At 38.9% G+C, this 24,105-nt stretch overlaps 1 protein-coding gene across 1 annotated transcript in view; it reads left to right on the top strand.

Annotated features, from left to right (window-relative positions):
- Nucleotides 1-24,105, top strand: part of lrrk2 (leucine-rich repeat kinase 2) — a 97,759-nt gene that overhangs the window by 53,676 nt on the left and 19,978 nt on the right. Inside the window, exons 24-36 of the mRNA XM_079808751.1 lie at nt 2,209-2,459; nt 2,605-2,753; nt 4,077-4,170; nt 4,945-5,131; nt 5,227-5,408; nt 6,484-6,707; nt 6,790-6,917; nt 10,172-10,390; nt 12,014-12,215; nt 17,412-17,500; nt 17,585-17,772; nt 17,852-18,006; nt 19,413-19,559. Of these exons, the coding sequence (XP_079664877.1) occupies nt 2,209-2,459; nt 2,605-2,753; nt 4,077-4,170; nt 4,945-5,131; nt 5,227-5,408; nt 6,484-6,707; nt 6,790-6,917; nt 10,172-10,390; nt 12,014-12,215; nt 17,412-17,500; nt 17,585-17,772; nt 17,852-18,006; nt 19,413-19,559 (2,215 nt within the window). The remainder of the gene's footprint in view (nt 1-2,208; nt 2,460-2,604; nt 2,754-4,076; nt 4,171-4,944; nt 5,132-5,226; nt 5,409-6,483; nt 6,708-6,789; nt 6,918-10,171; nt 10,391-12,013; nt 12,216-17,411; nt 17,501-17,584; nt 17,773-17,851; nt 18,007-19,412; nt 19,560-24,105) is intronic.

The following is a 24,105-nucleotide window of genomic DNA, read 5'->3' as shown; positions in this document are numbered from 1 at the left end:
GTTCATTCAACAACGAGTTTGAGGTGTTGACTTGGCCTCCAAATTCCCCAGATCTCAATCCAATCGAGCATCTGTGGGATGTGCCGAACAAACAAGACGGTCCTCCTAGACGGTTTGCCAACAAAAAGTTATGGATTTCAAGATTTCAAGATTCATCAGCTATTTTAGAATAACACGCAAACTAATTTTATGGAGCATTTGCGAAAATAGACATAAGGCTTTATCTCTGCAATGACCTGAGGTTACATGCTGCATTTTGGTGCAGTGCCACCTACTGGTCCGGAAATGCTTTTAACATTTTCTTATAACTTCTGAACAGTTTGCCCAAAATTCATAAAAGGGGTCTCGTTAGATTCGGCATGCCGAGTCGAATGATATCCCATATTGGCCATTTTGAAATTTTTCATTAAAACCTGTATTTTATGAACACATTAGCGTATCGTTACGAAACTCTGTATGGGTCATCGGCAAGATGCCCTGAAGAAGCCTGAGATGTTTCAAGCCAGCGCCACCTAGTGGTAAAATCAAATATTCACATGCTTATAACTTTAGATTTGTTTGACTTATTTTCACAGGAGTCATCTCCTTAGATTCCTCAATCCTTGGCGAGTCCAATGATACCAAACACGCTAGTTTTTGCCTTATGGTCTGTGCAACGCTGTGATTTAACATTTAAACAACTTCCGCAAATATCTCCAAAACCATTAGTCCAATCGAGACGAAAACATTGTAGGAAAATCATAATCATAGCGCGTTGACCAAATGCTAATGGCTAAATTTCAAAATTTTGATAGTAAGCGTAAAAAAATGCAATCAAATCAGGTGGTCATTTTTTAAATGCTCATAAATACAAATGTCTATAACTAGATATTTACACCAAATTTGACACGCACTCTAAAGGCCTGTTCACACAGGGACGATTTTCGCACGCATTTATAGCCAATTTTTAACGCCTCGTGACTAAACAAAGGACGCCGATGTGAGTGTGCACACTGACGTGCAAAATGCCAGGTGTAAAAGCGTAATTTAAAAAAAAAAAGTGTGTGAATGGTTTTGGCAAGCACGTAAATACGGTCTCTCTTCTTCTTCTGCGTGACAAGCGTGTGTCAGAAGCGTAATGTGCCGCAGCACCACCTTGTGTACCGGAGCGCCATCTACTGAATGTGCACGTTCACTCGGCTCATCGCCAGTGAAAATAGCTTGGGTGTGAACACAAAAATGCGCCGAAAAACGCTGGTGATAATCGTCCCGGTGTGCACAGGCCTTAAGAACACAAAAAAGTGGTGGGACTGCGCCACTTGGTGGAGCTATAATTTAATAAAATAATAAATTGGCTCTAACTACAGTACCGTTGGTCTGATTGACATGAAAATTGACATGCAGTGTCTTTGTCTCAGTTGCTATCATAGTCCATTATGACAATGATGTACCTTGAAAAACATAGCCATCATTTTTAATTACAAAAAACATCCAAAGCTGTAACGGTTTTGCATATTGCTGTATTTTACAAATGCATTGGCATATCATTACGAAACTCAGTATGTGTCTTTGACACCATGCCCTGAAGGTACAGGTTTCAGGACAAAATTGTAATTAAATTATATTTTAAGCAATTATATGTCATTACAACTCAATGGGCCCTATCTTACACCAAGCGCAATGCGACGCCAGGTGTTTTTTAGATAGTTTCAGCACGACGCAGTTTTCATTTTCACGTCCAGTGCCACATTGTTTAAATATCAAATGTACTCGCGCCATCTGTTCGCCCATGGTCTGAAAACCAGGTGTGTTCAGGCGCATTGTTGGTGTGTTGCTATTTTGAGGAAACTGAAAACGACTGCGTCATTGACCAACAAAACCCTGGTCTAAAGTCAATAGTGCAGTATTTTTAGTGTTATTTAAAGGCCGTGTTAGTAATATGAGCGTACAATGCGCGTACACTCTGATTATTACAATACACAACCTGACGAGTCAGTATTTAAACGTTAAAATAGGGCCCATCGTATTTATGGGTTTTCGAGCATTTTGCTTCAAATAGTCTCCAAATGTCTTGCAGTTGGTCTGCTGAAAGCTTCCTTTTTTGCTTCTGTTGCGCTCAGCCCTGATAATTGCTGCTTGCAGCTATATTTACATTTTCTACTAGCATAACGGTGGCATAATAGTATAATTACATAATATGTGTAAAATGTTGTGTTTTCTTTTCCTTAGAGTTTAAGAAGTCTGACCCGTCTAGACCTCCAAGGTAACCAACTGCAGTCACTTCCCAGAGATCTCCTGCGTTTACCCGCACTGAGCGCGCTCAATGTGTCACGCAACTGCATTGGTCCACTTCTGCAGCTGGACACAATGGTGTGCAGTCCAACCTTACGCCAACTCAACCTCTCCTTCAACCAGATCACTGTCTTCCCCTTCCAGCTGGGTCAGGCCATGGACAAACTGGAGGAGCTCTCGTTGGAGGGGTATATTATGGGATGATTGTTTTTCTAGAGGGCTGGGTGCTGTCATTTCTTCTATTTGCTCTTCTTATAATTGTTATGGGATATACATAAGTGGGAAAAGCTTGTATGCACAAATCAACGGTAAACTGTTTCTTTATTTTTTCAGCAATCAGATCTCAGAACTGTCTCTCCCTCTCTGTCTGGCTGAATTGAAAGTTTTAGATGTCAGTAAGAATCAGGTTAAGATGGTTTCAGACAACTTCCTCACTGAATGTCTCAAGATGGAAACTTTCATCGCTTCAGTCAACCAAATCAGTGAGTCTGCCCAACTCTTTAACGCAAACATGAATCAAATGTTAATGTTAGTCAACAGGCAAATATCTATTTAGTAATTGTTTTAGACAATCAGTGTTATTTTACTATTATGAATATGCTATTAACAGCTTTTTTCAGTTTTGTCATTGTCGTTTTAATTCGTTTTTTATATTTCTATATAGATTTAATTCATTTTAGTCATTTTACTACTTCAACTTATTTATTTCATTTAGTTGCCAGGACATTGCTAATTTTCAGTTGAAGTTTTTAAAGTTATTTGTTGAGTACTTGTATTTTATTTCATTAACGGAAAACAGTCTTTAGTACTTTTAGTTTTAGCTAACAATAACAACACTAGCTACAGTTGTAAATAATGCAGCCTTTCTAAAATCTTTACGCTCTTATTTAATGCCGGTTAACATTATTACAATTCACATAAAGTTACAGCATCACAGAATGGGCGTCTACTTTTCACCATCCAATCAGTTTACGTTGGATAAAATCAAGAATGTCACATTACAGATGTTAAAGGGGTCATGAACTTGCTTTTTAATTTTTTTAAACTGTTGTCTGAGGTCAACTTATGACTTTCGTGTGGTTTTTACATTCAAAAACATAATGAATAAGCAATTTTCTGCCCTGGTTTTGAGGCTCTCTCCTGGAATCCTCTGTTTTTATGGGCGTGCCGCACTGAAGACTTGGAAGTAAACGCCCACGGCTATGATTGGATAAGATTTGCATATTATAATGAGCGAACGGCTCCCCCTTGAGTACATTTGAGGCATTGTTTTATAAAGATAGAGATTTATATAGAAAACGGCAACCGGAATGATTCATCCCACGGGGCTCGCAAAATATCTATCAAACGCACAATGTCTTCCCCAAGTGAGCTGAATATTCATTAAAAATAAAGTTCATCCATGCATTCATAATATTGGAATCCGAATGGAGCTTATGCAGCGTGTTTATTGCTTGGAAGTTCGATCCGGTTTAGCTCCATGTAGGCCTATCATCGGTGGGCGGGGCTACAGAATCAGGCGTTCTTCTGTTGAGGCGGCGTTTCACCACACGATGACGTCAAGGTGTTCTGAGATATTCTGAGATCGGGCGTTTGCTGGTGTCTATAAAAGCTTTTCTTTGACTAACAAGGAAGTTTTCAGGTGAACTTCATCACGATGAACTTTTATATACCAAAGAGTGAATGAAAAGTTGATTTCTCAATTCATGACCCCTTTAAATAGTTTCCAAATGTTGTTTCATGAAAACTAAGATGATTAATTCTGAAAAATCGTGTTCTTTATTGTTTCTGTTGTTTTCATGCAGGTTCATTGTCGCACCTTCCTTCAAAAATAACCACCATCAAATTATCACAGAACAATTTTACAAGTGTTCCTGAAATAATCATGAACTTGCCATAGTAAGTGTGTTTCTCTCTCTCTCTCTATTTGAGATGCTGTTACTAAAGCCTAACTTGTTTTGAACTTGGACGGTTCCTTTTTTATACTGTTTTAAAGCTTGCTCCTTTAAAGGGACACACCGACTTTTTGGGACTTTATCTTATTCATCGTATCCCCCAGAGTTAGATAAGTCCGTAGCTCCATACACACCATTCTCATCTCTGTGCGTGCCATAACTCTGTCTGACGCACCCACCGCTAGCGTAACACAAAGACTGGAGGTAAATGGCTCCAGCTAGCCTACTGCTCAATAAGTGACAAAATAACACCAACATTTTCCTATTTACATGTTGTGATGTGTGTAGTTACATCGTGTACTAAGACTGATGGAAAATGAAAAGTTGGGATTTTCTAGAGTGATATGTCGCTTCACTCATGGGACGGCTCAAAGCTCCTTGATTATTACGCAGGAATGAGAGAATAGTTCCTAGCCATATCGGCCTGGAAAATCACAACTTTTCATTTTCCGTCGGTCTTAGTACACGATGTAACTATACACATCACAACATGTAAATAGGAAAATGTTGGCGTTATTTTGTCACTTATTGAGCAGTAGGCTAGCTGGAGCCATTTACCTCCAGTCTTTGTGCTAAGCTAGGCTAGCAGTGGGAGCGTCAGACAGAGTTATGGCACGGAGATGAGAATGGACTTCTCTAACTCTGTGGGATACGGTGAATAAGCTAAAGTCCCAAAAAGTCGGCGTGTTCCTATAACACCTGTCTCTTTGTCTGTTAGTTTGCGTTCAGTGGACATGAGAAATAACAGCATTGGCGTCCTTCTGGGTCCGGCTTCCTGGGTCAGTGTAAACCTGAGAGAGCTGATGTTCAGTCACAATCACATCTCTGCGCTCGACCTGAGCGGGCCGGTGTACAAGTGGGCCAGACTGGAGAAACTTCTTCTAAGCTCCAATAAACTCACTGAGGTACGATTCATATCACACTCTGATTCAATGCAGTTTTGGTCTGTCTTTGTGTCTGAAAGGGTATATTTGTTAGTTTGAAGTGTTTTGTGCTTTAGATCCCTCCTCAGATTGGTATGTTAGAGGACCTGACGTCTCTGGATGTCAGTCAGAATGAAGGGTTGCGCTCTTTCCCTGATGAGATGGGAAAGCTGGTTCATTTATGGGATCTGCCTCTAGATGGTCTGCAGCTCCAGCTGGACCTCAAACACATCGGGAGCAAAACCAAAGACATCATAAGGTCTAAGCCTGCCTGCATGTTTCATTTAGACATTGTTCCTTTAAATTAATAGACTTTATGTTATTTTAGCTTGTAAATGCATCAATGACCATATCTGAATTGATGATTGCCATTTACAAAATTTACTTTTATTTACTTTTATTTATTTTATTTCTTTTATATATATTTTATATATAATTTTATATATTTTTTTTATTCTTTATTTTCATTTTTCATTTTTTTGTATTTTATTAAATAATATTTATTGATATTAATATAAATTTTATTATTAAATAATATTTCAATATTTTATTTTTCATTTGATTGTATTATGATTATTTTTTATTATTATATATATTATTTTTTATTTATTTATTTATAAAAAAAAAATATTATTATTTTGTTTTATTCTTTTTTATTTTATTTTATTCTTTTTTATTTTATATATTTTTTATTTTATTTTATTCTTTATTTTTATTTGTTATTGTAATATTTATTGATTGTAATATAAATATTATTATTAAATAGTATTTTAATAAAATTGTATTGTTGTTTTATTTTATTTAATTTTTTTGTAATTTTATATATCTATTTTATTTATTTTTTATCTATTTTATTTTATTATTATTTATTTTATTTTATCTTTTTTTTCCTCTTTATTTTATTTTATTTTATTATTTTATTATATTTTTTATGTTATTCTTTATTTTATTTATTTATTTTTATTGTATTTTATTAAATATATATTGATATTAATATAAATATTATTATTATTAAATAATATTTTATTTTTCATTCTTTTCTTTTCTTTTCTTTTCTTTTAATTATATTTTATTTTATTTCATCTGCCGGTATTGGCAGATGATAATATAAGATCTTATTTTTCAAACAGTATATTCTTCTTCTTCTCCTGAATTTACTCAAACCCCCCTTGCATTATAGTGATATAAATGAAAGATTATTGGCTTTTTTAAAAAGGGAAGGGCTTTGTAATATGTCCCGCCGCCTGCCTTCAATTGTCCTGTTTTCAAATGCCTCGTCCAGCCAGTTCATGGAGTGTTTAACGCTGAGTAATAATATGATCGCTGTGGTTCAGGTTCTTGCAGCAGCGTCTGAAGAAAGCGGTCCCGTATTACCGCATGAAGCTCATCGTGGTGGGCGGCCCGTGTAGCGGGAAGAGCTCTTTAATTCAGCTGCTGATGAGACTCAAGCGCTCTCAGTGGAGATCTGATCAGCACACCATCGGCGTCAGCGTCCGAAACTGGGCCTTCAGGAACAAAGAAAAGAGGAACATTCAGCTCAATGTTTGGGAGTTATCTGGTGAGCATCTACACAAGGCTAGCAACAAATCAACTGTGGAAAAATATGATCCGGAAACTGCAGGTTTTCTGTTATTGTGCAGGTGCTGAAGAATGCAGTGGGTTTCACCCTCACTTCATGAGCTCCAGGGCGCTCTATCTGGTGCTGTATGACCTGAAGAAAGGGCCCAGCGAGATAGATGCCATAAAACCCTGGCTCTTTAACATTAAAGTAAGTTTTACAACACTTTACAACAGACAAAAAAACTCACACACACACAAATGAACTCGTGCCATTCCAAAAGCTAGTTGTGTTTTTGTGTGTGTGTGTTATTCTTATTTTGTCTGTTTGGCACTCTTGATGTTTTAGAGATTCAGCCCTTCACTGTTGAGTCCTTTTTTTCTGCATCCTGGCTGATTTGTAGATTGTATGCACAAAAAAACTCTATATTTTCATATTTTTGCCAATTTCCCATTCATTTCCTTATGGGGGTCATTTTTGACCCGAAGTGTGACTATTTTTTTTACGACCACTTAGACTTTTCAAATCCTGTCCCCAATTTGTGTGGGTGTTCATATGCCAAGTACCAATAAAGTCACAAAGTTTCGGACCATTCCGATGAAGCTACGATTTTTTTAAATAAATTATAAAACGCTTCGGGTCATTTTTGACCCGAAGAACCCCAGAGGGTTAAGCAGTTGGGGTTTACTATATAGCACAGTATATACTGTAGTAGTGCTGTAACGTTACATGTACTCAGTATGGGTCTTTCGGTTTTGTGCGCGTGTGTACCGAACAAATACGGTGTTGTTTTATCCACTTTACATGCAAAAGTTGATTTGAAACATCTTAATTTTAATGAATCAATATCAATTCTTCAATCCCAAGATCGATCTTTTAGTCTATGCTGTTTCATTTGGTCTCCTCTTTCAAGTTCTGTTAATTTATTTACAGGAAATTCAAACAATACATTGCGTTCTGATGCTTTTTGATGTGGTGTGAAACAGGGGTGTGCGATATTGACAAAAAATTATATCTCGATATTTTCCGGGATTTTATCGATAGCGATAATTAGACGATATTTTGCTGAGTGTGTTATTGTGCTGGTACCGTGGCAGGTTTAGGACAGCGAGTGAGTCGTTGAGATTCAACCGGTTCATTCAAACGAATGATTCATTCAGGAACGAAGCATGAGTGAGTCACTGAATCATTCATTCAACTTATTTGTTCAAATAGTTGATTCATTCAGGAACGAAACACCGCTGTGTGGCTTGTTTCAAAATATTTACGTTTGCAAAGTGGAGCCAAAACAGGCAATAATGTGTACAGTATGTCCAATAGGGGTGTAACGATACACCTATGCCTCGGTTCGGTTCATGTCACGATTTTGGAGCCACGGTTCGGTTCGGTTTGCTGTGGAGCCATGGTTCATGGCCGGGCACCAGCAATAATGACACTAGATTCACCTTTAACTCAATAATAACAACAGCAATAATTTAACTTTATACATTGGCTTCACGTTTTCTTTAGAGCAAGTTAGCGTACCTGAGTAAACTCAAATGAAATAAATGTCTGCAATGTAGACTAGTCAGAAATAATCTACTCATTTTTACCATAATGTTTAAAAAAAGCACATTTATTTAATCAAAATTGATGACAGACACAAGTAAATGTCCCACTGTAGCCTACTTAACAAACACATAAATTGTATGAATACTGAATACTAATACTGATGAATAAATAGGCCTATATGTTAAAGATATTATTAAATAGCAGTTTTTGTTAATACTGTAAAGTAGGCACCACACTAATTTAAAAATATACAAAATTACATAAAGTGAAAATAAAGTGGCATTTTGTGGTTATGGAAACAACAGTTACTCCTGTGATTACACAATACTTCATGAACTGTTAATGAAACATGAAAACTGCTCCTGAATACACATCATAACCGAATGCAAATCCTTCCCAGCAAATACACGTCGAACCAGTTACGTGATTTATTGGTACAAATTGACATCGTAACTAGGGTTGCCACATTCACTGTGGCAAAATAAGGAACACCCATTAATGAACCCATATAAAATATAAAAATTAGCTTCTCTACTACTTATTGTGAAATTGATTTCTTTATATTTTGCTATATCACTGCAAAATCCTTATGTGTTTAATGAACAATGTGTGGACCTATGTAAAATACCCCATTTTGTATTGTATTGGTTTGATACGAGACGCGTCATTTTGCTTGTAAATACGGGACGATTCTGTATTTGACGGGACGGGTGGCAACCCTAATCGTAACGTTGCATGCTCGTAGTTTCTCTTGCACTTTATATATGAAGTGATAGACAGCGCACGCCACCGCATGTACGCGTGTAGCTAAAGAGTTTGCGCTACGGGTGCAGTATAACGGCTTACAGGACAGGAAAATGGTTTCTGAGGTGAGAGAGATTTTTTTATTATGTAACAAGCTACGAAAAGAGCTGGGACTCTAAGGTAGCATTTTGGGGAAACTGGCTTTTTGTCCTCCCACCATGCAGCTTGAGCAATCGCCCAAGTCACGTGAAATGCACTTGGAAGACAATATATTTAGTAAATAATATTATTATAATAATATTTAGTAAAAATACAGCTCTTATTAGTTGTTAAAAGTGTACTAATTACTATTTAATCTTATGTCATGGAAGAAAAATAATATTTTGTGGCATAAGGTGAAGTGAGAGCTGGGCTGGGACAGCAGGGGGCGGGGCACGCTCGGTTCGACATCGCGGTGCGAACCGTGGGTGGTGAATCGCGTTTTTTCGGTTCGGTTTGAATATCGTTACACCCCTAATATTCAACTTCATATAGAGAGCTGTGCAATTATATCGTTTAAATGTAGCGATAATATAAACAATCATGCTGCCAAGATGCCATATAGTTTTAAAACGTTGTAGTAAGCACACCTGTGTTTTCCCACGGTTAGATCTGCACATTACAATTCAACTGAGAGCATCTATTATACAGGACATCAGTTCTGACCGGATTTACATTTATTTACATTTATGCATTTGGCAGACGCTTTTATCCAAAAGAATCCCCCTGGAGCAACATGGAGTAAAGTGCCTTGCTCAAGGACACACTGGTGGTGATCGATAGTAATACGCACACCGCTAGGATCGAACCAGCAACCTTCTGCATTTCAGTTCCATGGTTTAACCCACTGGACCACCATCTCCCATAGATCTCTTCCCTAGTCGTCCCTCCCTAACAATTTTGTCTCGTTTTTATTCGTTGACAAAAATGACAGATAGATTTTTGGCATAGTTTTGTCATTCATTCATTTTTTATTTAGTTATCATCTCGTTTTCGTCAGTAAAAAACTGACGAAAATTATGACACAAATTATTTGTCAACGAAATTAACTCTGGTGGAACATTTGGTTCAGGTTTTAAAATTACATGATTTGCATATTTAAAACAATAAATAAAAACTGTTTCTCTCAGGCCTTAGCTGGACAGTCTCCTGTGATTGTGGTTGGAACTCATGCGGATGTGTGTGAAGAGCGCCACCTGCAGGAGTGTGTTCTGAAGCTGCGAGAGGAGCTGCTGTCTCAGCCCGGGTTTCCATCGATCAAAGAAAACCACATGCTCTGTGCCTGCGAGGAGTCCGAGTCCATCAACAGGTTACGCAAGGCCATCTACAGAGAGATCAATGAATTTAAGGTGATTTACAAATTCAGTTTTTCATGGCACTTATTAGAAAGTATTAGCAATGATATTAACCAATAGAACACCATAAAGTTTTCAATAAAAGTAGTCAATATAAATGGTCTAGTCTATAAATAGTCTAAATAAATTCTATATATTACCTTTTCTGAAACCATACAAATTTCTTTACACTTTCATGTTTCTTAACATGTACACCGATCAGGCAGAACATTATGACAGGTGAAGGGAATAACACTTATTATCTCTTCATCACCTGTTAGTGGGTGGGATATATTAGGCAGCAAGTGAAAAATTTTTCCTCAAAATTGATGTGTTAGAAGCAAGAAAAATGGGCAAGCATAAGGATTTGAGCGAGTTTGATAAGGGCCAAATTGTGATGGCTAGACGACTGGGTCAGAGCATCTCCAAAACTGCAGCTCTTGTGGGGTGTTCCCGGTCTGCAGTGGTCAGTCTCTATCAAAAGTGCTCCAAGGAAGGAACAGAGGAGAACCGGCGACAGGGTCATGGGCGGCCGAGGCTCATTGATGCACGTGGGGAGCGAAGGCTGGAAAAGCGGCTTCACCTGTCTTGTATGTTCTGCATCATTCTGTATCGTCTTAGGAAACTCTTTAGCTCAGACGTTTTTGAACTGAAAACAACCGTAGTTTTATTAAGTCCAAATACAGCGCAAAACAACGTTGGGAGTGAGTAATTCGTTAAACGTTCTCCCGCCTGATGTCTGTTAGATATAGCCTACGCACTCTACTGCTGTTCATACTGGTTAAATGTTACAGGACCACTCCTTTTCAGGGGTAGGGGTAGGCGAAGGGGTATAAAATAGAATTGGGATTGGGCCTTAAGGGGGTCGCACATCGGACGCGAAGCTCAGCTACGACTCAGGAAGTTGTTCAAAATCCTGCCGCGCCACAGAGCGCTATTTCAAGGTTTTATATTAAATATATATTATATTTCCCTCAAATCGTCAATGTACATACTGATTTCACCCTGTGCTACAAGAACTCACCCATCGTGCAGCTCTTCTGTCAGAAGATGATTCAAAATTGAGCTTGCGCGTATAGAATGTGTGAGATACCTGAGGCGCGGCGTTGAGCGTCCGGTGTGCGACCCCCTTTAGTCTCCGTTCATTACATATTGCGCTGTTTTTATTCCTTTCTGGCCTAAGCTTTTCCGGGTCAGTACATCTACCTTGGGTTGTTTTGAATGTAAATGCATACATCACTGCAGGTCACTTTTAATAGAAGATGTAAGCTTGTTGTTAAAAAAAACATATATATTCAACAAATCAGAATTGAGTGTCAAGATCTGCAGTGTAAATGCGGCCTAAATTTTGCTGCATTTTATTAAATCTCTCCTGCTTAATCTTTTTAAGTCATGAAGTTGTGGCAGTAATTGCTTCTTTTGTTTTCATCCTCTTCCATGTCGATGATAACAGTATATAATAATAATAATAATAATAATAATAATAATTATAATAATAATAATAATAATAATAATAATAGCATTTAATAGTAATAGTTGTTTTGAAGTTTTACTGATCTTTCAAGCTGCCATCACTTCGGTGACGTCACCGGAACCGCTTTGCATTTATTTAATGAATCGGATCTGTGCTCTTTGCAGATCCAGGGTCAGCCGGTAATGGGGCAGCTGATTCCAGACTGTTATGTGGAGCTGGAGAGGAGATTTCTGCAGGAGAGGTCACATGTGCCGGCTGATTTCCCGGTGCTCATGCACAGCAGACTACTGGAGATCATACAGGAAACACAGCTCCAGTTAGAGGAGGGAGAGTTACCGCACGCTATCCACTTCCTCAGCGAGGCCGGTGAGAGTTGCTTCACTCCTGAAACTCTTTCTGATATCTTCCTGCTGCTGTTTATGTCCAATATTTAGGTGTTTCCAGGGCTGGCACCACGGGGGCATGAGGGGGGTCAAGACAAATGTGAAAAGAGTTTTTTTTTAACAATGAATATATATTATATTAATGGTTTATTTTATAAAAAAAAGAATAGACTACTAATAAAAACCACAAACTCTAGCATTATTATTATTAGATTACTATAGCAACAGATAAATACCGTAAATCCTCTAATATTGGCCTGTATTCCATTAGCGGCCGGGTCTCCAACATTGGCCGGTCTCGCTGTCACCGAAGGTAAATAAAGGCCGGTCTCTAATAGCGGCCGGGGCTATTATTAGAACCAACGTTTTTCTGGGCAGGTCTCAACATTATGCTTGTGATAGGAACATGCAAGTACCACAGGGTACTGGTCATGTCAATCACCTCACTCTTGACTCGCACGTGAGACTTCAGTCACCGGGTCCAGTAGGCTAACGCTTACGGCGCGAGGATGAGAACAGACGCGTAGCGGAACATGAGGAGGACGAAGAGGAGCTGTACAATAATGAACTTGTTGTAGAGGCTGGCGCGAGTGATGAGGAGTTTACAGGGAGAGATGAAAAGGAGGAGGAAACTGAGGAGGACGAGGATTAAACAGAATTGCAGGATTTTTTTTTATAACTTCAAACCAAACGAGACAGGAATGGTTAAACTTTGGAGCGGTAAGGTGTCTGTTGCCTTTTGTTATGAATCAATAACCTAATTATCACGTGTATGTTTAAGTGTTTACAATGCACTTCCGGTAGCCTATGTTTGCTACGTTTTTGTTACCATATTTCTACACTGGAATTTAGCCTGAATTACCGGTATTTGTTGTTAATGTTCTGTATGCATACCATAATGTTATGGTAACTGTACGTTTTCAATAAATGAGCCTAGTATTTTATAGGTTGAAATAGACGCAAAATCTCATTTTTAGTCATTCTACTGGTAGTTTGATTTGCTCAAATAGAAATTGAGGCCTGCCTCTAATTCTGGCCTCCTTCCAATAAAGGCCTGGACCGCGATGCGCTTGAGTAAAATAAAGGCCCGGGCCTATATTAGAGGATTTACGGTAGATAAATAAATGTGATAATAGGAAAATAAATAACAGAATAAACAACTTGATAAAATAACACTTTTATCAAATAAAATTTTGTATTATCTTTCCCTTAATCTATCGCTGGTCTGACGATTTTATGCGTGAGCTTTCAACCAATGATGCACTGAAGCTACACAAGGACCGCCCTCCTCATTTCCATGTTGCACATGGAAAAGTACAAATAAATTAATCAATAAATAAATCTAAAAATGTATGTGGGAATAAATGAATCTAAAAATAATTAACATCAAATAAAAGTTTAAAATATTTTTAAAAAATGTATAAAAGCAGAAAATAATAAATTAAGGAAAGATTAATCATATTTATTTTATCAAGTTATTTATTTTGTTATTTGTTTTCCTATTATCACATTTATTTATCGATTTATTAATTTACATATTTGTATATTTATTTATTCATGTATTTACTCATTCATTCATTCATTCATTCATTCATTCATTCATTTATTTATTTTCAATTTCAATTTCAATTTCAATTTCAATTTCAATTTCAATTTCTTTCTTTTGTCATCGTGACAGCCTCATATATGTAATACATGCGTCCGGAAACAGAAAAGATAAGTTAATCTCTCGAGTCTCGGGTCATTCGTTCATCCAGTCCCAGCCCCATAGACAAGTTACCGGAAACAGATATGATTAGTATATCTCTCGAGTCTCGTTCTTTTTTCACGTGACCGCTTCTCGGTTCAGTGTCTCGCAACATATACAACATTACAGTCGTATTATTAACTGCATGTTGTAATAGGGGTGTGCATTGGGACTGCCCTCACAATTCGATTAGATTACGATTCACCAGGTAACGATTCGATTCAATTAGATTCTACGATGCATTGCGATGCATCAAAATTCTACTGCACACAACAAGGCAAATTTTTTATCAGTCATGAGGCAATACAAGCAGTCAGATATTGAACAACAGATTTTATTGGCTGCTATGTGTGTATTATCACTCTCCTGTATCTTTGACATAAATGTCATTAAATAAAATAAAATTGAATGGTACAGGGTATATGGCATTTTCAAACCTGAAAAAGAAAACATAAATCACTGCTTTCAGTGCTTTGAATGAGAAATGTTTCTCTTCTCTGCTTTAGAACCATTTGAAATTAAATAGAGCAATAATAACAGCCAACTTTTTCCAGCAGTGAACATAAGTGTTTTAATTAATCAGTAATCTCCCTCCGCCTCAGCCATCTTGATTGTTGTTGTTGTTATCACCCCGGAAGTAATTGAAACTTCACAACTTCATTGTCCAACTCAAGGCCAGAAAATAAACTATGACATAATCGATTATGGCACTTAGCCGCATCGATGCTGAATCATGTATGCCCTGCATTGCGATGCATTGCCGAAACGATTATTGTTGACACCACTATGTTGTAACATATTTATTATTATAAAATCATCAGAAGATATGTGCAATAAACTTTTGTTATGCCTACCCATTCTGTCCAACCCAGGCTTCATAGGAAAATAAATTATTTTACTAGCTAAAAAACTGAAATAAACAACAAAAAAACGATGCACTTGTTTGTAAGGAAAGTTGTGAATTAACTCATTTCTGTATCCAACACGGCTGTCACGTCACGTGACAAAAGAACGAGACTGGAGAGATGAACTGTTTCTGCATTCAGCCTATGGGGAATTGAACGAACGATTTGAACGAGAAGACTCGAGAGATGAACTAATCTTTTCTGTTTCCGGTGACTGCATAGCCTTGCCTAATGGGGCTGGGACTTGATGAACGAATGACTCGAATCGAGACTTGAGAGATTAACTAATCATTTCTGTTTCCTGTACAGAACATAATTAACAACGTGTCAAACGTTGCAATTAGAAACGTTGCAAATACAGGTAGAATGACTCAAAATGGCCGCCATCAGCTGTGTGTGTGATGTAGCAGAGCCCTAGAAAAAATACTTACCTTAGTCCAGACAGACTTTGGTGATTCAGGGTACTTCAGTGGACCATAAGGATGCCTGTCCCTCGCCGAAATGCTGCACTAAACCTACCCCTCTGTTTTGTATGAACCCTCGTTGAAGTAGCCCGCATCATCACAACCCGGGCATCATTTTATTTAATGCTTTGAGAGTGTGTTCAGGCCAATGTTGGCTTTCGTACAGAATCGTGTTGGCTTTCTCAGACAAAAAGGTTTTCATATTTCATATATGCGACGCAGGCTATCCCATCGAGGGTTCGCACAACATGAAAGGGTAGGTTTAGTGTAGTATTTTGGCGAGGGACAGGCATCCAAAAGGTCCACAAAAGATCCCTAAATTTTTCTGGGCTTTGCTACACCATTCACTCACATGGTGGCAGCCATTTTGTGTCATTCAACCTGTATTCGCAACGTTTCGATATTTTTCTATCTTCCTCAGGCGCAGGGAATGACTAAAACACTCTCCTACTAAACCCACACGGCTTTATATGTGCCCATGTGTGGGCTGGGCTTCTCGCACTGCAAACAGAAAACCTTTCAGCACAAAATAGTGCTTCATAAATCGTTTTATATATATAAATCCTTTTTGGTATTTAATTAGTTTAACCCCTCACACAATGTTATCACATTGAACACACAATTAGACTTAAAATGTTGCTGTCACTGGAAGCATCAAGACGGATTAGTGTTTACACTACAAATTGAATGTGTGTTTCAGCGTCCTAATGTAGCTTGGGTGATCAGATCACAAATTGTGTTACACCTGTAAGGCCCGTCCAATCGTCCCAATGAAGACTTACAGTTGGTGGGTGAAGGTTTCTTGTGCGTTCTGCCTTTTCAGCGGGGCAAAAAGATTTTATTCCAATTTATCTTTATCTGACTCCATTTTATCATGACCTCGAATTTAGGTTAGAATGCCAATTGGTTATTAGGTCATTTGTTTAACAATTTAACTACACATTTGATTAATCTATTTAACTCTTTACTATTATTGTAATGATTCATTCGGTTCTCAGAGTCGCACAGGGTCCTCACACCGGCCGTTATGCGGGCCCATGATCACAAACACACCAGTCCGATCATCAACTAGAGGTTATGGCTAAAGCGATTTAACAACGCAACCCATGTTTGCTATTCTAGAATCTCGCCATATGCCCCATGCTCCATACAGTCCGAGATCTAGTATGTACTTAACCCTGGTCGCAGATTTGTTGTAACAAAGGATACATCATAATGCACTAAAATCAATAATTTCAGAGTAAGTCATAATAAATCAATGTAACAATTTATTATTAGTCAGGTAAGTGTATCATGCCAATTACATAATCAATTCAAAGATAATAGATACATAACATCAAATGCTCTGAAGTAAAGAGTAAGAAATGTTTCCTGACTTCGAGAAAATTGGATACATAATGCATAGCATTACGGGCTAATCTGGTTACAGAATTGCGCCCTGAACCTCCTGTAACATCTCCTTAAATACCAGACCAAGATACAAGATACTCTTTCAAATGTAAACATGAGTTTGCAATGGGAATTAGCATTAACCACTGTCCCAGACGTGTGTATTTTACACCTTACTGGGGACAGAGGATGATTTGCATGATCCACTGCAAGCCAAATATCTCTAAACTCTTAAAACCTTTATTACCTTTTGGTTTACTTTTGTGGGGATGAGACCTTTGTACCAATCGCACTGAGACATTTTAAATGACACCAAACATGTATAATTCTGTATGATACTTGTTCACATTAAACCACTTAGATTTTGGGTGAATTTTAGGTGATCTCAGCATGAGAGGGAGTAGGAGTGGGGGGAGAGGGCAAAGGGGTCAATAGAGAAAGATGTCGTTTAAGATGATACTGAGCAGAGACTTGCGTCTCGAATGGTGATGCTAATTTCATAAGAGACAGTTCAGATGTTAATTTCCAGAAAGTGTCCTTTGTCTTCTCGGGGAGTAATCGTTCCTCAATCAGACAGCCCGGCATTTGCTCGTTTTTTCCAGTCTTGCACACCTGTATTGAAATTTGATCACTTGCTAGAGTAAACAGGCCCTTTTGTCTGTATTTGTCTCCAGGTGTCCTGCTGCACTTTGATGACCCAGTGCTTCAGCTAAAAGATTTGTACTTCATTGACCCACAATGGCTTTGTGACATCATCTCACAGGTTATACACACACACCTTACTCCTCTTTTTGACACACTAACACGTTCACCGCAGTGACGCCTCATCTGTTGTGTTGGTTAACAGACGCTGACACTGAGGAGCAGTGGTCAGTGGGACAGCACTAGAGGAGTGGTGCATCGCTCCGCTGTAGAGACATTTCTGGACACAAGTCGCTGTTTCCCCAAGAATCATCTGACTCAGTACTTCAAACTCCTGGAGAAGTTTCAAATAGCCTTGCCCTTCGGAGATGACCAGTTACTTATACCTAGCAGGTAGCGATAGGACCCATTTTTTTTGTATGAAATGTATAAGTTGTATGGTTTTAATTGTTTGTGTTTGTTATGTGTCCAGCCTGTCAGATCAAAGGCCGGTGATTGAGCTCCCTCACTGTGAGAATTCAGAGGTGATCATCCGGCTCTATGAGATGCCGTACTTCCCTATGGGATACTGGTCCAGACAGATCAGCCGTCTTTTGGAAGTGTCTGCTTTCCTGCTCCACGGCAGAGGTAACAAAACACAAATTGTAGAATTCAGTGGTTGAACATTATGCTAGCCATGGCAAGGTCATAGGTTTGATTTCCAAGGAATACTCACATATTAATACACTCACCTAAAGGATTATTAGGAACAACATACTAATACTGTGTTTGACCCCCTTTCGCCTTCAGAACTGCCTTAATTCGATGTGGCATTGATTCAACAAGGTGCTGAAAGCATTCTTTAGAAATGTTGGCCCATATTGATAGGTTAGCATCTAGCAGTTGATGGAGATTTGTGGGATGCACATCCAGGGCACGAAGCTCCCGTTCCACCACATCCCAAAGATGCTCTATTGGGTTGAGATCTGGTGACTGTGGGGGCCATTTAAGTACAGTGAACTCATTGTCATGTTCAAGAAACCAATTTGAAATGATTCAAGCTTTGTGACATGGTGCATTATCCTGCTGGAAGTAGCCATCAGAGGATGGGGACATGGTGGTCATAAAGGGATGGACATGGTCAGAAACAATGCTCAGGTTGGCCGTGGCATTTAAACGATGCCCAATTGGCACTAAGGGGCCTAAAGTGTGCCAAGAAAACATCCCCCACACCATTACACCACCACCACCAGCCTGCACAGGGGTAACAAGGCATGATGGATCCATGTTCTCATTCTGTTTACGCCAAATTCTGACTCTACCATCTGAACGTCTCAACAGAAATCGAGACTCATCAGACCAGGCAACATTTTTCCAGTCTTCAACTGTCCAATTTTGGTGAGCTCGTGCAAATTGTAGCCTCTTTTTCCTATTTGTAGTGGAGATTAGTGGTACCCGGTGGGGTCTTCTGCTGTGGTAGCCCATCCGCCTCAAGGTTGTGTGTGTTGTGGCTTCACAAATGCTTTGCTGCATACCTCGGTTGTAACGAGTGGTTATTTCAGTCAAAGTTGCTCTTCTATCAGCTTGAATCAGTCAGCCCATTCTCCTCTGACCTCTAGCATCAACAAGGCATTTTCGCCCACAGGACTGCCACATACTGGATGTTTTTCCCTTTTCACACCATTCTTTGTAAACCCTAGAAATGGTTGTGCCTGAAAATCCCAGTATCTGAGCAGATTGTGAAATACTCAGACCGGCCCGTCTGGCACCAACAACCATGCCACGCTCAAAATTGCTTAAATCACCTTTCTTTCCCATTCTGACATTCAGTTTGAAGTTCAGAAGATTGTCTTGACCAGGACCACACCCCTAAATGCATTGAAGCAACTGCCATGTGATTGGTTGATTAGATAATTGCATTAATGAGAAATTGAACAGGTGTTCCTAATAATCCTTTAGGTGAGTGTATAATGCATAATAACGATTTGATTGGGATTCAAGTATCTGCCAAATGAACAGGATGTAAGGTGGTCAACTGTGTGTGTGTTCTGCAGAGAAAGCGTTAAGGCCAAACCGGATCTACTGGAGGAAGGGCATCTATCTGAGTTGGTCTGCTGATGCTTACTGTCTGGTGGAGGCCTTGTCTCTAGAAGAGAACTCTGCTAGCTTCATCAAGATCACCGTCCCCTGCTCTCGCAAAGGTAAGACAGAGACATGGTTGTATCCCAGTGTTTGGTCCATTATAAAAACTACAGTAATGGTAATGACGGATGCGATTTAACAATAGTAATGTAATGATGATGATGGTGGTGGGGACTATGATAGAGGTGTTCTCATGGTGAAAATAATGAACTGTAATAGTAAAGATGTTGGTGATGATGTGGTTGTGAGAGTGATGATGATGATGGTGTTCAAGTTCAAGATCTTTATTGTCATATGCACTAGGTTCAATGAAATTCTTATTTTGTTCATCCCCTTACGAGAAAAACGTGGTAGAAGGGAAACAGACAATAAATTTAGATCCTTTAAGTCCTGTAAGTTGCGAGGTCGGGCCTCCATGGATCGGACTTGTTTGTTCAGCACATCCCACAGATGCTCAATTTCATTTTCATTTTCGAGTTCATTTTTAGTCCATCTCTGCAAAACGGACTTCAGGATGGACTAAAATGAACTCCCAAAACGTACTGCCAGATTCTGGAAGATGAATTCTTCAAACAGTGGTAATAGAGGATGTGGTGCTGGTCCTTCAAGAGTCACTCTCAACCTATCTGTCCATAAAGCCTATAAAAAAACCTTCTTCATGTATTTTACAACACTTCAGCTTGTGATTCTTATCTAGTGGGGGTCATTTTTTAGGATTCTTTACCTAACTGAAGTCTCTGAGATCCTGACACCTTGCACTTCTGGAGACTCCAGGTAGGTTGCAGCTTTGGAAAATGGTGGCGCTGGAGACTAAAGGGTTCCTGATGGTTTCACCCTTAATTCTTCACCTTAATTCTTCATTCTTTTGCAGTTAACAGGTGTCTTTTCTTCACCACCTGTTTTTGTCAGATCCTGCTGACCCAACGAGCATTTCACTGTCCAATGGTCATGCCTTAACTGCAATGTCTAGTATTGCATTAGTATTGCATCCTTCTCATGGGCATTTAATACTTTTTGACTTTTCAGTCTGAGTTAAATCTCTTTTTTGGCTCAATTTATCTGTAAAAGAAAACATGCCTAATAATTCTGCACACCTGAATATAAGGTGATTTTCATTTCCAGCCTTCATGAACAATAATATATCACTTATACATTATTAAATACTAAATCAATAGTAGTTATTAGGATTACTGTGGTTTGGAATTGGTCAAATGTGCCTGGAAAAAAAATATGATCAGAAAATCAACGTGCCTAATAATTCTGCACTCCCTGTAGACCTCTATATACACTGAATAAATTGTAAATTTTCTAGACTTTTTTAGTTGTGAAGTGAGCAGGGTATGTTAAAATGAAGTGCATGGATTCGACAGGCATGTATTATGATTCTAGGTGGGGCAGCTGGTCACTGAGCCCTCCCCTGCTCTACAGCGCCCCACAAATTTCCAATGTAAATCTGTGGTGAAAAATGGAACTGCAGCGCGATCTCATAAAGAGCCATTGGGGCAGATTTCTGGCTGCCCCGCCTATTTTCACACGTAAACCTCGCTCCAGACCAAGACGATATCAGTCCGCTTCAGCTATGTGTCTGCATCAGGTCAGTAACTAGTTGGCATGTCTGTTCTTCCTATGTGGAGTAGCGTATTAAATTAATGAGAGTATAAATCCTTTATTTTAACCCCTTTACTGTCACAGTCCCGCTGGCGGGATGCCTGCCGCTCTTTTTTTGATCACCTTTTTTCGTATCATATGTTTTAGTAATTATCATAAATTAGGTATAATTTGAAAGCTTACAAACTCAAAATTCATCCTGTTAAAACCGTTTTGAAATCGGACGTTGTGGTACCATGGAAATGGTACTCTAAATTCTTCTAGCGGGCTCCTCCCCTAGTGGGCGGTGTCATGTTTCATATTACAACATTTATTTGAACTACTTTATAATCGAAATCTTTTCTAATCTTGACAAAACACATATCGTCGGAAAGGTCTGAGTCTCAAGGTTCCATATTTGGTGATATTTTGACAGAAATTTACTGGAAAATGCATTAAAAAAAACCAATCAATGGAATTTGGATGACAGCCGGTGGCTATTTTTGGTACAGCGCCTAAACAAAATCTCATGGGAACTTTTTGTGATATCAACTTCAAATTTGGAACAAAACTTGGTTAGACATATGGCTTTGATTTTATAGTAATTTAGAGTAAAACATATTTTGTAAAATATATATTATATAAAAAATAAAAAATATTTAGTACAGTATTTTTCGTTTACAGTAAATTTAAACTTCCATAACTTTTTCATACTTTCATATTTGAATTCCTTTCACTTCCGCAATAATCTGCAAAACAAGACCAAACTTAGGTCTATATTCCAAAGCATTCTTGAATTGCAGCCCTTTAAGTTTGGAGTGCATTTTCATGTATATTCTCAAAAAGGGGGGTGACAGTAAGTGAATGGCCTTTATATACAGTAGTTCTGTTTTATGTTTGTTCTGAGAATAGACATGACTTTCCTCACTGGAATTCCTACACAACTTGCAATATTCTGAAACAACATCTGAGGCAATAAATACCACATGAAGGCAATTCTAAGATGGTATTCTATGTGTTAGTCCTGTGTACCAACTCTGTCAATCATCATTAGAGCACCGCACACCACCCTCAGGCTGAATAATGCAATGACATTAGAATTCTGCCCAAAGCGAGTCTATGTTCAGCGATTACAATATAAAGCTTACAAAATGTCAATCATAAACAGAATCTGCCCTACCTAAATTTACGACCAGGAGCCGCTACTGCTACTCAGTGACTTATAAACCTGTGTAGGGGTTAGTGTTAAAGGGTTAGTTCACCCAAAAATGAAAATTCTGTCATTAATTACTCACCCTCACGTCGTTCGAGACCCGTAAGACCTCCGTTCATATTCGGAACACAAATGAAGATATTTTTGTTGAAAGCTGATGGCTGAGAAAGGCCTCCATTGGCATTCAGTACACTTATACTCCCAAGACGGATAAAAGGCACTCAAAACATCGTTACAAAGTCCATCTCACCACAGAGACTCTACAATAATCTTACGATGCGACGACAATAGTTTTTGTGCGCAAAAAAAATCAAAATAACACCTTTTTCCAACTTGTTACTGCCTTCCGTGTGTGCCTCCACGACGCATGCGCGAGAATATGACGCAGATCCGGCGTTCGGACAGATGACCCAGAAGTGATTTGTTTACAATCAGAGGAAGACGCGCGTATCTCAGCTGTTGGATTCTACATTGATCGTGCTTTAGGTCTCGGCGTAGTTCTCAAAATGAGGTTAAAGTGTGCATTTCATGGAATCCCGAGCCCCGGCGCTACGTCATATTCTCGCGCATGCGTCGTGGAGGCACACGCGGAAGGCAATAACAAGCTGGATAAAGGTGTTATTTTGATTTTTTTTTGCGCACAAAAACTATTGTCGTCGCATTGTAAGATTATTGTAGAGTCACTGTGGTGAGATGGACTTTGTAATGACATTTTTAGTGCCTTCTATCGGTCTTGGGAGTATAAGTGTACTGAATGCCAATGGAGGCCTTTCTCAGCCATCAGCTTTCAACAAAAATATCTTCATTTGTGTTCCGAATATGAACGGAGGTCTTACGGGTCTCGAACGACATAAGGGTGAGTAATTAATGACAGAATTTTCATTTTTGGGTGAACTAACCCTTTAATGCCTGTTCCACCTCGTCAGGGGTCACTTTCAGCGTTGAAGAGGTTGAGCTCATCAGGCAGAGATGCAGAGGTGTTGTTTGCAAATGTCTGGCCTTTGTAATCTGTGATGTGTGTTAGGCCTTGCCACATTTTCATGGAGTCCTGTGTAGTGTAGTGTTTTCCCAGTTTCTGTCTGTAGGATAGTTTGGCAGTAGCCTAGAAATCTAGACGCACCCTAGCGGCAGCAAATGTGATTTGCAGCCAGGGCGTCTAGCAACTCTCCGTTGGCTTGCGAGCTGGAAAAAACTAACTCTGGTCAGGCCAATCACATTGTGTATAGAGTCGGTGGGCAGGCTTAACATAATGCCTGCAGAGTTGCGGCGGTTCCGTGTGAATTCCCTGCTAACAAAGAACGGCACTGAAGTCATCTTAAGAAAGGAAGATGTGTGTAGAGTTTTGCCGACCGGATACGGCGAAAGTTTAATCTATCAACTAGCTCCACTTCACCTTCTTGGTTGCTCTGGTTGATTGTAGCGCTATCCTATTGCATGCAGAGGGAATTTGAAAGACAACCGTTTATCCCGCCCCTCGGATTGAGCCCTGCCAATGGTGTGTTCCCAGACTAACATCTTGATGTGGGTCTGGCTTGTCAAGCTAGTTTGACAGCTTTTATGCTCCTACATCATATCTTGCCTTTTTGTAAGCTTTAGGATCACCAGATGTAAATGCCATAGAGCGAGCACGTAGACTGTGGCAGACCTGAGCAGTAACCCATTGTTTTTGATTTGGATATGTACAGATGGTCTTCTGTGGTATGATATTTTGAAGTCCCGGTTCGGTACGGGTTCGGTACAGCAGTTTTACAAATTAGCTTTTTATTTGTTTTTATTAAACAGTGGTTTACTGAAAAAAAAAGTGT

This window comes from Gobio gobio, assembly GCF_949357685.1.
Source record: "Gobio gobio genome assembly, chromosome: 25".
Taxonomy (NCBI): domain Eukaryota; kingdom Metazoa; phylum Chordata; class Actinopteri; order Cypriniformes; family Gobionidae; genus Gobio; species Gobio gobio.
Note: the sequence above shows the minus strand (reverse complement) of the source record. Positions and strands in the feature narration are given on the sequence as shown.